The sequence below is a fragment of the Mobula birostris genome, chromosome 6 (assembly GCF_030028105.1).
Source record: "Mobula birostris isolate sMobBir1 chromosome 6, sMobBir1.hap1, whole genome shotgun sequence".
Taxonomy (NCBI): Eukaryota; Metazoa; Chordata; class Chondrichthyes; order Myliobatiformes; family Myliobatidae; genus Mobula; species Mobula birostris.
Genome location: NC_092375.1, coordinates 175365199 through 175380141, shown reverse-complemented (window position 1 = coordinate 175380141; position 14943 = coordinate 175365199). Strand labels below are relative to the sequence as shown.

General features: G+C 40.7%; 1 protein-coding gene across 3 annotated transcripts in view; it reads right to left on the bottom strand.

The window, feature by feature from the left end:
- galnt13 (polypeptide N-acetylgalactosaminyltransferase 13) overlaps positions 1–14943 on the bottom strand; it is a 394116-nt gene that overhangs the window by 13465 nt on the left and 365708 nt on the right. For 2 of the 3 annotated variants that reach the window (XM_072261953.1, XM_072261954.1), the window contains exon 12: positions 197–401. The exons of the other annotated variant lie outside the window; for it this stretch is intronic. In XM_072261953.1, coding sequence (XP_072118054.1) covers positions 216–401 — 186 coding nt within the window. In that variant the 3' untranslated portion in view covers positions 197–215. The remainder of the gene's footprint in view (positions 1–196; positions 402–14943) is intronic. 3 annotated transcript variants of the gene reach the window in all.

Below are 14943 nucleotides of genomic sequence, written 5' to 3'. Positions count from 1 at the left end.
CAAGCATTTAAGAATGGAGCCAGTCACTCAGAGATTTAGTTTCTGCCAACCAACAGTTCCTAATGTGAATTCTTTCTGCCCAAACATCAAAATATCACTACAAAATACAAAGCACACAATAATTCTATTTAGTACTATAACCACACTTGCTAATCAGCTACAACACAACTTTACAAGAGATTATTAAATTACTGACCTCTATAGCTTATGAAATGTTAAGGAAAATAATCAGTTGGGCTGTAATAAATATTCCTGAATACTTCTTGCCGACTGTAGTTCCTTAGAATCCACATGTGTGAAGGGCTGTCAGTACAGCTCTCTGCAGCTGGAACATACATTCCATTGTCCAGTTTCCTAGCTGCTAAGCATAAGTGGCTAGCTACATGAACAAACAGGTGCTTCTGTGTAACAAGAGAGAAAGTGAAAAGCTAGAGAATGCAGTAATATGATGCAACTCTAAACCAATTATAATGAACAAAATGAATAAGCACAATAGCTTTAGAAGTGTAGAGAACCAATCTGCTAACAAGTTATCTTGTTTAATTAAAAAAAAATTATTGAGATAAAGAATGGAGTCGGCCTATGAGCCTAATCACGAGGCAATTTACAATATACTAGCCAGTACCTCTTTGGATTGTGGGTGGAAACCAGGGCACCCAGAAGAAACGTACAAACGTACAATGGGAGAACGTACAAACTCCTTAGAGACAGTGATAAGAATTGAACCCTGGTTGCCTGGACTGTATATAGCTATGCTAACCACTACTCTACTGTGCCACTATATATTTACACCCAATATTACTAAGCCAATCAATTTTTCCCTCTGAAAATGGCCTTGCAACACCAGGTGTCTGTAAAGACCATGCTGAGTGATTCCTGGTTTTTGCTTGTGCTTTCGTGATAAACAGAGGGACATGTTTGTACAGAATTGATCCATTTCCTTCACTGCCCCATCCTGTATCTCTCCATGTACCACAGGTAAAACATAAACCCAATATCTTGGGATAAAAAACTTCCTCACATGTTTACAGACCATATGTCCGCTGAGACACAATTCTCTTTCTGGAGGCCATTATACTTCTAAACATGGTGCACAATATTTGCTATATGAGTCCCAGGATGAATTGAGGAGTGGGTGTGAGTTAGTAGACAAGATCCTAACACTGGAAAAAAGCACGTTTTGCACAGCAGCTAGTAAGTAAAGTTTTGGAAATAGCAGAAGAAAGCCTAGTAAAAATAACAGAATTACATAAGGGAGGGAGGATCCGCACTTACACATAATATTGATCTTAAGAATGCAATTGTCCTTCAGAACCAATTTTCCATGAAGCAGATAAAAAATCTCACAACACTATACAAAATCCTTTATCAAATATGTGTTTAATATTTAATAGTAAAATTTGTGTTACCTGTACGATTGTATTTCCACAGTACCTCTGGATTTTGTGGCATCCCATTACTAATTTAGAAATTATGATATTTCTAACAGCTCATTTACTGCTATCTCATTTGCACTAGACAGGGTACCAGGTAGTTTTCACATATAGCAATTACAAGAAGAACTTAAATGCATAATGATTTAAAACCAATCATTAATTTCTAGAAATATTCCCATTTTCTCAATGAATATATGTGCAATGCATTAAAATATAGTCAAAATAATAAAAGCCCATGTAATACTTCTTATAATTGCCTTACTGCACATAACTCATATTATAAGCAGTTAAAAGAATGATATTTTGCTGCTGAGGATTTGTACTGGGAGGATATTTCACAGAACATTCATCAGTGTAGAATATTTTGGTTTTATTTTGTTATAACTAGATATCCAATATGTTTGCAGGGATCTGTTCCATGTCAGCACCAAGTTTCATTTAAAGTTACTCTACTTCAAAACACGTGTTCACTGCAGTTGACAGAATACATAGAGGGTCAAATCTTTCTTTGGTACTTACAAAAACAGGGATGAATAAATCAGCGGTCTGCAAGACGATTCATTGGTTAAGAAAATCTGGTTGAATGTACAACGTCCATTATACTGTACCATCCGAGAAAAAAAGTATTTTCCCATGGTTTCTACATGGAAATGAGTTTTGCAGGTGTAACTGTGAACTGAGGATTATTATTTTAGCCATAGACATGCACATTCAATCAAGAGATTTTACATAATGAAAAATAATCTAAAAATTTCACAGAAAATAATTTAAATGAGTTGTGTTGTAAAACATTTAAAACAAAACCTCTTCAATCTAATGCTTAATGTAAAATGAAAAAAAACAGAAAATGCTAGAAACACTCAGCAAGTGGAGCATCGTCTATTGAAAGAGTGGAAGTTACAGGTCAAAGTCCATTCTTTAGAATGGTGAAAGTGAGAAGCCAGTTTCTATTTGCAGACAGGGTGTAGTAGGAATGAGTTGGACAAAGGGAAAACGCAACAGATTCTGGAAACCAAGAGCAACAGACAAAACTGCTGAAGGAAAACAGTAAATCAAGTAGCATCTATGGATGTCTGCACAGCTGAATTCCTACAGCATTTTGTGTCGGACAGAGAGAAAAGAGAGAGGAGAGAGAGAGAGAGAGAAGAGAGAGAGAGAGGAGAGAGGGAGAGAGAGAGAGGAGAGAGGAAGGAGAGAGAGAGAGGAAGGAGAGAGAGAGAGGAGAGAGGAAGGAGAGAGAGAGAGGAGAGAGGAAGGAGAGAGAGAGAGGAGAGAGGAAGGAGAGAGAGAGAGAGGAGGGAGGGAGAGAGAGAGAGAGAGAGAGAGGGAGAGGGAGAGGGAGGGAGAGGGAGGGAGAGGGAGAGGGAGGGAGAGGGAGGGAGAGGGAGAGGGAGGGGGAGGGGGAGGGGGAGGGGAGGGGGAGAGGGAGGGAGAGGGAGAGGGAGAGGGAGGGAGGAGGAGGGAGGGAGGGGGAGGGGGAGGGGGAGAGGGAGAGGGAGAGGGAGAGAGAGAGAGAGAGAGAGAGAGAGAAACACCAAGAGCCATATAAAAGCTGTAAAATGCAGGTCAAACCTGAAGCAGAGACTCAAATCAAACTGAAACAGTGGGAAATGCCCCAAAGTTCTGCCACTGACTATAGAGAGACAGATAAACTTAATTAATATTCAGAGGGTAACAAATACACAAATAAAGTCCTAAAAGACTGCATGGCTTGATGGAAAGTGAGCTTACATTGAGCTTTGGCCTGAATGGAACAGTGAAGGAAGGTCAAATGGGGAGTAGAATGGAAAATCAAAGTAACTGTTAACCGGAAGGTCAGTCTTTACCTTAAAGACCAAACAAAGGAGCAACATGAAGTGATCACCCAACCTTTCTTGGGTACTAACAAAAACAGGCATGAATAAATCAATGCTCTGTAATATGATTCATTGGCAAAGAAAATTTGGTTGAATGTACAATGTCCATTATACTATACCATCCAAGAAAAAAATATTTACCCATTGTTTCTACATGAGAATGAATATTCCACCCACCCACTGAAGTGATTCCAATGGCCCAGTGAGCGGCAAGTGCAGAGCACAGCGAGGAGGTTTCTCGCAGGTCAGCGATGTTTGTCTAAAAATACGGAAGGGACAAACAGGGCTATCGTTGTGAGTAGGCCAGTGGTGAGTGTAGGAGTATCATGCTTTGGCACAAAAGAGGCATTGGCTCTGGATAACTTTCTGTTAGGATTCCCTTTTTATCTTTGTACCTAGTGTAGTAAATGGCCAATGTATATTCTTCATGCCGGACATTGGAGTCCTGGGTGACCCGTGAAGTGCATCCAGCTGCAGCTCCTTGAAGACCGTGTTACGGATCTGGAGCAGCAGCTGGATGACCTTCGGCTTGTACGGGCGAATGAGGAGATCATCAATTAGAGTTACAGGGAAGTAGTCACCCCTAAGTTGTAGGACGTGGGCAGCTGTGTGACTGTCAGGGGAAATGACAATGTGAATAGATAGTTAGTGCTGAGCACCCCTGTGGCAATTCCCCTCAATAAGTATACTATTTTGGATACTGTTGGGGGATGACCTCCCAGGCAAATACCACGGAGACCAGGTTTTTGCCACTGAGCATAGGACATGGTGCAGATGGAAAGAGGGAGAAGAGGGAAGTGGTAGTGATAGGGGACTCAACAGACAGAGGAACAGACTGGAGATTCTGTGAACATGAATGGGACAACCGAATGGTATGTTGCCTCCCAGAAGCCAGGGTTAGGGACATATCGGATTGCGTCCACAGCATTTTGGAGGGGTGGGACAGCAGCCAGATGTCTTGGTACATACTGGTACCAGTGACATAGGAAACAAAAGAGACAATTTAGAGAGCTGGGCAGAAAGCTGAGAAGCAGGTCCTCCAGGACAGTAATTTCTGGATTGCTGCCTGTGCCATGCACCATTGAGGGTAGAAACAGAATAATTTGGCAGATTCATGCGTGGCTGAGAAGCTGGTGCAAAGGGCAGGGCTTCAGGTTCTTGGATCATTGGGACCTCTTCTGGGGAAAGTATGACCTGTACAAAGGTGAACCCAAGTGGCACCTGAACCCAAGGGGGACCAATATTCTCGTGGACAAGTTTTTTAGAGCTGTTGGGGGTAGTTTAAAATAATCAGGCAGAAGGGGTGGGAATTGGAGTGAAGTCAGGATAGGATGGAAGGTAAAATGAAAAGACAGCGTGCGGTTAGACTGTCAGGAAGGGCAGGCAGATGATAGGACAAAATTGCAGCCAGCAGGGTGAGTATCAGTGCATTAGGGATGCAGAATCAAAAATGGTAGCAACTACAGTACTCGAAATGTTATATCTCATGCAAGAAATAAGGTGGATGATCTTGTTGCACTTTTACAGATTGTCAAGTATGATGTTGTGGCCATCACTGAATCGTGGCTGAAGGATGGTTGTAGTTGGAAGCTGAAAGTCCAAGGTTGCACATTGTATCAGAGGGATAAGAAGGTGGGCAGAGGGGGTGGCGTGGCTCTGCTGGTAAAGAAAGGCATCAAATCAGTAGAAAGAAAGATACTGAATCTTTGTGGGTTGAACTAAGAAACTGCAAGGGTAAAAGGATCCTGATGGCAGTTATATACAGGCCTCTCAAAGTTTAAAATAGGAAATAGAAAAGGTGTGTCAAAAGGACAATGGGAGATTTTTAACATGCAGGTCGATTGGAAAGATCAGGTTGGTATTGGATCTCAAGACAGTGAGTTTGTTGAATTCCAATGAGATTACTTTTTAGACAGTTTGTCGTTGAGCCTACTAGAGGGTCAGCTATACTGGATTATGTGTTATGTAATGAACCGGAGGTGATTAGGGAGCTTAAGGTAAAAGAACCTTTCGGAGGCAGTGATCACAATATGATTGAGTTCAACTTGAAATCTGATAGGGAGAAATAAAGAGTGACATAGCAGCATTTCATTGGAGTAAAGGAAATTACAGTGGCATGAGAGAGGAGTTGGCCAAAGTAAACTGGAAGGAGATGCTGGCAGGGTTGATAGCAGAGCAGCAATGGTGTGAGTTTCGGGGGAAAATAAGTAAGGTGCTGGATAGATATATTCCAAAAATGAAGAAATACTCGAATGGCAAAATAGTACAACCACTGCTGACAAGGTAAGTCAAAGCTCATGTAAGAGCAAAGGAGAGGGCGTACAACAAAGCAAAAATTAGCAGGAAGACAGAGGATTGAGAACCTTTTAAAAACCTACTGTGACGACAAACCAAGTTATCAGAAGATTGATGCTAATGAGAGAGAGATAAGGGAGACAATGGAGAAACGTTCAAAATGTTAATGAGAGAGGGGAGAGAGATAACGGAAAAGAAACACAATTCAGAATATTGACAGACCGGTTGCTTTGAACCTGAACTGTTTGAAGTTTGATGGACAGGCGATACCCCAGCAGGGGGATAAAAAGAACAGGTTCGCTAAGGCATGGGACACCACGAGACCCTGGAAGAGCGGTGTGCCCCCACAAGTTGGTGGGAGTTTGGAGGTCCGGTTCGCGGGAACCAACCATAGACTCACAGGGTGCAAAGGTACGATTGGTGGGAGCCTGGTGTGTGTGTCCGCCCTTGCCTGGGTGCCGGGTTCACCGCAGAAGAACGGTCGTATCCGGAACGGAGGGGGTCACAGTTGGTGACCACAGCGGGATAGAAGACATAAAAGGGTCTGCCGGAAAGCAGATAGAAGACACAAAAGGGTCCACCTGAAAGCCAACTGCGAAGAACATCAAAGGTCTGCTTGAATCAAATTTGTATTCCCCCCCCACCTCTCTCCAATGGCACAACAGCGATTACTGCGAACTGCACTAAGCTGAACTGAACTCTGCGTCACTTAAGACTGATCATTTTACCCCTAGACTGCGATAGAGCTTGGTTGATTCCTATTACCCTAGTTCTGTGTACATGTGTATTTTATCATTGCTAACCTGTTGCATTTATATCCTTACGATTAGAGTACTGTGTAACTTATTTCTTCAATAAAACTTTATTAGTTTCTAGTAATCCAGACTCCAACTAGTGGTCCATTTCTGCTGGTTTGGCAACCCAGTTACAGGGTACGTAACATTACAGAGAGCAACTAAAAGAATCATTAGGAGAGAAAAGATGAAATATAAAAGCAAGCTAGCAAACAATACCAAAATGGTTAGTAAAAGCTTTTTCAAGTACGTAAAAATTAAAAGAGCTGAGAGTGGATATAGGACCAATAGAAAATGAGGCCAGAGAAATAAAAATGGGGTACAAGGAAATGGCAGATGAACTAAGTGAGTATTTTGCATCAGTCTTCACTGTGGAAGACACTAGCAGTGTGCCAGATTTTGAACGGTGTGAGGGAAAAGAAGTGAGTGCAGTTACAATTACAAGGGAGAGAAGGGGCTCAAAAAGCCGAAAGACCTAAGGGTAAATAAGTCACACAGACCAGATGAACTGCTTCCCAGGGTTCTGAACGCAGTAGCGGTAGAGATTGTGGAGGCATTAGTAATGATCTTTCAGAAATCATTGGACTCTGACATGGTGCCAGAAGACTGGAAAATTGAAAATGTCACTCCATTCTTTAAGAAAGCAGGAAGGCAGCAGAAAGCAGCCTGATCTAAGTGGTTGGGAAGATGTTGGCGTCAATTGTTAAGGATGAGGTTATTGTGTATTTGGTGACACAGGACAAGATAGGACAAAGTCAGTATGGTTTCCTTAAAGGAAAATCTTGCCTGATTAACCTGTTAGAATTCTTTGAGGAGATTACAAGTAGTATAGATAAAGAGGATGGAGTAAATGTTGTATATTCAGACTTTCAGAAGGCATTTGACAAGGTGCCACACATGAGGCTGCTTACCAAGCTAACAGCCCATGGTATTACAGGAAAATTACTAACATGGTTCAAGCATTAGCTGATTGGTAGGAGGCAGCGAGTGGGGAAAAAAGGATCCTTTTCTGGCTGGCTGCCTGTGACTAGTGGTGTTCTGCAGGGGTTGGTGCTGGGACTGCGTCTTCTTATGCTGTATATAAATGATTTTGATGATGGAATAGATGGCTTTGCAGATGATATGAAGATTTGTGGAGGGGCAGGTAGTGTTGAGGAAACAGGTAGGGTGCTGTAGAACCTAGACAGATTATGAGAAAGGCCAAGGAAGTGGCAAATGAAATACACTGGTCATGTACTTTGGTAGAAGGAATAAAGGCATAGCATATTTTCTAAATGGGGTGAACATTCCAAAATCAAAGGCAAAAGGGAACTTGAAAGTCTTATGCAGAATTCTCTAAAGGTCAACTTGTAGAACGGTCAGCAGTAAGGTCGGCAAATGTAATATTAGGGTTCATTTCCAGAAGACTGGAATATAAAAGCGAGGATGTAATGTTGAGGCTTTATAGGACATTGGTCAGACACACATTTGGAGTACTGTGAACAGTTTTGAGCCCTTTATCAATGTGCTGGCATTGAAGAGGGTCCAAAGGAAGTTAACAAGAATGATCCAGAAAATGAAAGGGTAACATATGGGAAGTGTTTGATGGCTCTCGGCCTGTACTCACTGGAATTGAGAAGAGAGAGGGGGATCTTATTGAAACCTATTGAATATTGAAAGACCCAGTTAGATTGGACGTGGAGGGGATGTTTCCAATAGTTGGAGAGTTTAGGATCAGAGGGCACAATCCCAGAATCGAAGGACGTCCCTTTGGAATAGAGATGACGAGGACTGTGGTGAATCTGGGATAAGAATAACCTCTTAACAGCTGTCTCTGGCAATGTAGAATCCATTGCCAGACTGCTGCAGAGGCCAAATCTATAGGTGTAGTTAAAGCGGCGGTTGATAGTTTCTTTATTAGTCAGAGTGTCAAAGGTTACAAGAAGGCAGGAGAATAGGGTTGAGGGGAATAATAAGTCAGACATGATGGAATGGCAGAGGAGACTTGATCGGTCAAATGGACTTAGTCTGCTCCCATTTCTTATCACTTTATGCTCTAAATATGCCCAGTAAAAAAGTCAAAACCACAGAAGCTGGAAGGAAATTCTGAAAAGGCTCTGCACATTCAGGTCTTTGCACTGTGCTTGAATGGAAAGTTAATGATCTGAAACATCACTTCTGTTTCCCTCTGCATGGAAAATGCCTCACCAGCAGAATACTTTCAACATTTTCTATTTCATTTCACAACAGGCTTCGATGAATAATCCTCTAACAGACTTTTAGAAACAGATTCTGAACTAAGATAATATGGAATTTACAGTGGTCAGAATTCTATAAGATAAAATATTCAACGATTTTAAACACAATGTAAGAAAAGTTTAATTTAAGATGTTCAGTTGAATATTCAACACGTATTGTAAAAAAGCATAAAGTTGTTGGCCAGAAGGAACTACAGTGATATTTTGCATGGACTAGCAGAATCACTAAAATGCAGAAACTGCATATGTAACATACATTAATTACTGTTTCAAAAGCCATTATTGTAATAAAGATCCATTACTGTGCAAGAGTCTTAGGCACTACATATAAATGTAGAAGTATTATTTTTTTTGTGATATTAATTTAACTGGGTTCTCTTTATCTAGTTTTAGGACACGTGAAGATCTGATCACATTTTAGGTCATATTTATACAGAAATAGAGAAAATTCTACATGGTTCACAAACTATCTAGCACCACTGTGTGTCTATTTTTGTAATTCCTTTTATGGTCCTGAACGCATCTTTGATAGAGCATGGTAGAGAAAAAATATAGTAAGTAATATCGATCAATATAGAAGTTTCTTATGTTACGTACCCCGTAACTGGGTTGCCAAACCAGCAGAAATGGATCACTCAGTTGGAGTCTGGATTACTAGAACTGAGAAAGTTTTATTAAAGAAACAAGCAACACAGTAATCGAAAGGATAATAAATGCAACAGTTCAGCAATGATAAACACACGTGCACAGAATTAAGATAACAGCATCAATCAAGCTCTATCGTTGTCTAGGGGTAAATGACCAATTTCAAAGTGACACACAGTCCAGTTCAATTTAGTTCAGCTCGCAGTAATCGTTGCCATGGCGATGGACAATGTGGGGGCGAGGGAGAGAGAGAACGAGAACGACTGATCATTCAGAACGACTTCCACTCACAGACCTGCGATATTGCTCACAAGCAGCTTTCGGGCGGGTCCTTTGTGATGTCACCTGAGGTCACCGACTGTGACCCCTCCTCCAGATGCGGTCGATCCTCTGCAGTGAACCCGGCACCCAAGCGAGGGTGGACACACACCGGGTTCCCGCTGATCGTACCTTTCCACCCTGTGAGTTTGTGGCCCGGTACTTCCCACCGACTCGTGAGAGGCGCACCGCTTCCAGGGTCTCGTTACCTCGAGTGTCGTGTGTCCTGCCTTAGCGAACCTGTCCCTTTTTATCCCCCTGCTGGGGTATCGCCTGTCCATCACTTCAAAACAGTTCAGGGTTCAAAGGGGGGAGCCGCTCTAGACAGCTCTCTCTCCCGTCCCTTCATTACACATCTCCAGATCACCTGTCCATCACTTCAAATAGTTCAGGGTTCAAAGGTGGAGCCGCTCTAGACAATACCCAGACTGATGGCTCCTTCATTAACATCTCCAAATGCTGCTTCATTGTTCCTTATCTCTCCCTCCCCTGAGGACAGGTGGCAGACCAACTGCTGATGCCACTGTTGCTAGCCCAGGCCAGCAAACATCTTAATTTATGTGTATTCTCGTCACACTTATGACCAACTACAGTTAGATAGAATAAATTGCTTAATTATGCTGCATACTTGCTTCTGAACAAAATATTTATGATTTTGAATAAATTACCTAGAGGTCAACTAGAAATGGATCTGAATAAAATTACCAGGGCATTTAAAAATATAACAATTGATGGAAAAGTGTGCTAAATGTTGTGCAAAATTAAAGGTATTTTGGAACATTGCAAAATAATTCAGGTATTAGGGATGATTTCACAATAAACTTACCTCAAAATCATATTCCCACGTCCCTGTGTTCTATTCATAAGGAAGCATAACAATTTAATCATCTCAATTATCATCACTCCTCTGGTCAGAGACCATCCTTGCTACAAACCTTAAGCAGACCATATTAATTATCAGGGCTTTTGCTGTTGCTTGCATCATAGTGGGGGGGGGTGATTGGTGTTTCTGCTGGTGCAAGTGGGGGAAGGGGGAGTGTCAATGCGGCTGCTGCTGCTTGTGTGTGGGAGGTGGGCCTTTGGAGTTCTGATGTTTCTATCATTCATTCTATGGGGCTTCTTGTTTTGTGGATGTCTGTGAAGTGTAACAATTTCAGGTTGTATACTGTATACATTCTCTGATATTAAATTGATCTATTTGAATCTGATCAGAATTTCACACCTGCACCACTGTACTCTGCAGCTATTTTAAAACTTAATCCACATTATATACTAAAAATAAAACATTGCAATTGTTAACTAAAGGATAAATTATAATGATTGGTAGATGTTCCGTGCCTTATGATATGGCCATTATTTTCATGACCATTATTGTTCTTGGCAAATTTTTTCTACTGAAGTGGTTTGCCATTGCCTCCTTCTGGGTAGTGCCTTTACAAGACAAGTAACTCCAGCCATTATCAATATACTTTAGAGATTGCCTGCCGGGCTTCTACGGTCACATAACCAGGACTTGTGATCTGCACCAGCTGCTCAAATAACCATCCACCACCTGCCCCCATGGCTTGACGTGACACCAATCGTAGGGCTGAGCAGGTGCTATACCTTGTCAAGTGGTGACCTGGAGGCTAGCAGAGGGAAGGAGCACCTTACACTTCCTTTGGTGGAGACGTACCTCCACCCAACTGCCCAGGATTGGTAGATTACCTAAATGAAAATATCATATTAACAGCAGCTCCATTGACCATGATTTAATTCCCTTATATTTGTCTGTATATGGTGGATTTGGTTAACTGGGACACATCAGGACCAGTACATTTTGGCACAATTAAGCAGTTGCCCCAATTTGCTAATGTTTCATGGAAATAGTAAAAACGGTATAAAAAAAGATAAACTACTATTTAACTGAGCAACAAATTATATATGTAAATGAAATACAGAACAAAATAAAGCATTGTCAATACTACTACAGTGCTATAAAACTGTGCATTAATTCCTAATAGTTATTGACGGAAGAATTCATCCATTGTACACTGTTGTGTTCCTATGATTGACCGTAAATAAACAGTATTGGTATAGACACCTAGTGTAGATAATATAATTTATTGTCGCCAAACAATTGGTACTAGAACATACAATCATCACAGTGACATTTGATTCTGCGCTTCACACTCCCTGGATTACAACTATTAAATATTATAAATAATAAAAATAGTTAAAATTAGTAAATATTAAAAATTTAAATTATAATATCATAAATAGAAAATAGAAAAATGGGAAGTAAGGTAACGCAGAAGAACCGAGAGGCAGGTCCGGATATTTGGAGGGTATGGCCCAGATCCGGGTCAGGATCCGTTCAGCAGTCTTATCACAGTTGGAAAGAAGCTGTTCCCAAATCTGGCAGTAAAAGACTAGGCAGCCTTTATACAATACTTCAACAATTGCATCCAACAAATTTTCACTTTCATTAGAACATTCAAGATGATTGTTGATACATTCAAATTTTTCGTAGTTCCTAACGTTGAAGTAGTGAAATCATTTTTTATTTTCACTCCCGGCAGTTTCTGCCACCCCCAATCCTGAATGCTTGAAATCACAGTAAGCATAACAATTCTGAATTGTCCTACTGCTTATTTTTTGTCAACTAACAGTGACAAAATTACTGCTTTTTGAACATAAAGACACGCAACTGATGCTATTTAAAAACTGATCACTCCAAGCACGCTGTAGTGTCTAATGGCCCCACGTGCATACAGCTGACACGAGTTAGAGACTGTTTAGCAACAGTCTCCTGTCCCAATTGAGTGCTATTGTGTCTCGAATAAATGAAGGGAATCCTGGCTATTTTCTCAATTAGTTTTTGTTCTTTAAGAATTATCCCAAACAAGCCGCTGTCCCAATTAACTGATGACCCAATACACCAGAATCCACTGTATTTGTAAGATTTATTTAAATATATTGATACTATTAAACTCAATATTTGATAGTAATTACTCACTTCTCTGTGTCTGTGGTCACACAGAGAAATACAGTGCTACTTTGGAAGATGGTGTGTTTGCCTTATAGTACAATACACGTTTGGAAACCAAAGCAGTGTGTTCTGAGGAACAGGGAATGGGCCTATTTCTTTACACATTGATAAAATTCCCCTCTGCTTTTGTCCAAATTGTATATTTAGGAATCAGTTTTATTATTTGGTATTTAAAAATGTTACATGTTTAATAGTTTACAAGAATTTCAAAGCATATAGCTGCATTATTTAAGTAGTTAGATATTTACTTAATTTTGTCCAAAATTCACAAGCATTTCTTGTCCTTATGAAATAAAGACAAGAAGAGAACAAGCCAAATATCTCATCTAGACCATCATCATCATCTTCATCATCATCATCAGGGGCCATGACCAGATTGAGCTTTGACTGCCAAGGCCCACACACTCCTGTTTCAGGTCAAGTGGATCAATTCATTGATGTTCATTTCTAGTTCTCTGGCTGCTGTCTCCATCGTCATTTGTCTTTGTCTTCCTCTTGCTTTCTTCCCTTCAATCTTTCCCATGATTACCGTGCATTCTACCTCCTCTTTCCTAATCACATGTCCAATGAAGTTACGTTGCCTCTTTCATGATCTCATACATTATTTCTCTTTTTGCGCTTGCTCTGTTCATGACATCCTCGTTAGATATTCTTTTCATCCATGATATTCTTTGCATCCTCCCCAAAAACTACATCTCTGCTGCTTCAATTCGTTTCCTCATGTTACTAGATATTGTCCAACATTCTGATCCATATAACATAACTGGATAAATGTAACATTTCAGTTCTCCGAGGCGAGTTGTCATGTCTAGTTTAGTATTGGTCAGTATACTCTTCAATACCCTTCATTCTCGTAAAGGTGTCTTTTGCCATCCCTATTCTTCTTTTGATGTCCAAGTCACACCTGCCATCTGATGTCACCCAGCTTCCTAAGTAGCTAAAGTTCTGCACTTGGTTTATGTCTTCCCCATTTATTCTCAGCCTGCAGATAGGATTCTCCTTCTTTTTGAATATCACCATACATTCTGTCTTTTTGCGATTGATAGGTAGACCCATTTTTGCACTTTCTTCAACAACTATATCAAATTAAGCTTTGTAGTTCTTCCTCCGTACTTGCAATTAACACAGTGTCATCCGCATATCTGAAATTATTGATGTTTTCACCACCAACTTTGATTCCCAAGATATCTCTTATATTTTGTAATATTGTTTCACTGTACACATTAAACAAATCAGGGGAGAAAACATACCCTTGTCTAACACCAACAACACCTCCTTATTAGCCAAGAAGGCACAGCAGAGTCTCCACTTTTTGAAGTTTGAGGCATACAAGCCCCCTGTTCTCAATCTAACAGCATTCTGCAGCAGTACGATCGAGAGTGTCCCGCCTGGCTGCATCATTATACGGCACAGAAGCTGCATGGCCTTGGACCACAAGACCCTACAGAGGATAGTAAAAACTGCTGAGAGGATCACGGGGTCTTGCTCCCCTCTATTTGTGACATTTACCAGAACCGTTGTATAGAAAGGGCCCAAAGCATTGTTGAGGATCACCACCACCCACTCCACAATCTCTATGACCCACTAACATCAGAATAGAGGTACAGGAGCATCAGGGACAGGACTGCCTGTCTGGGTAACAACTTCTTCGCCCCAGACAGTGAGACTAATGAATACCCTGCCATCACCAAGCTCTTGTCACTCGGACAGCAAGGTGCTTGCTGTAGTCTAGACTGTTTACCTGTGCTGCGTAATTCACTTGCATTTTGAATTATACTTTATTAACTTATTTATGGTAATATTTTGTTTTATGTGCTGTGAGTGATACATGAGGTCTGGAGGAACATTGTTTCATTCGGTTGTATGTATATCCAGTCAGATAACAATAAGCTTGAATTTGAAGTTGATCGGTATAAAATGACGATCACAAAATACGTTTTTTTTTCCACCCTAGGATCTTGATAATACAAAGCTGCAAAGGGTCATGCTCTTTCATTTGAATGTTATTTTGCCTTTTATTAATCAAGTGCCCTTTACGTTGCTCTCCTGCAGCAATTAATGCTATATTATTTCTTGTTCCAAGAACATTTAGTTCAATAACCTATAATTTAAACTCCCCTTTCTTTTGAAGAGCAATCCAATTTCTATTTGATGCCACACGCATACTTCCAAATAAAAAATTGAGTGGATTTCTTTTATTTTGGTCAGAACTAAATATATCATGAACAATCACCCATTTGAGATGCTTCCTGAGGTAACTATCATTTACTGGAGTACAACATCAAAGAAACTTACTCAAGCCATAAGCACTTCTGACATAAAGCAGCAAAT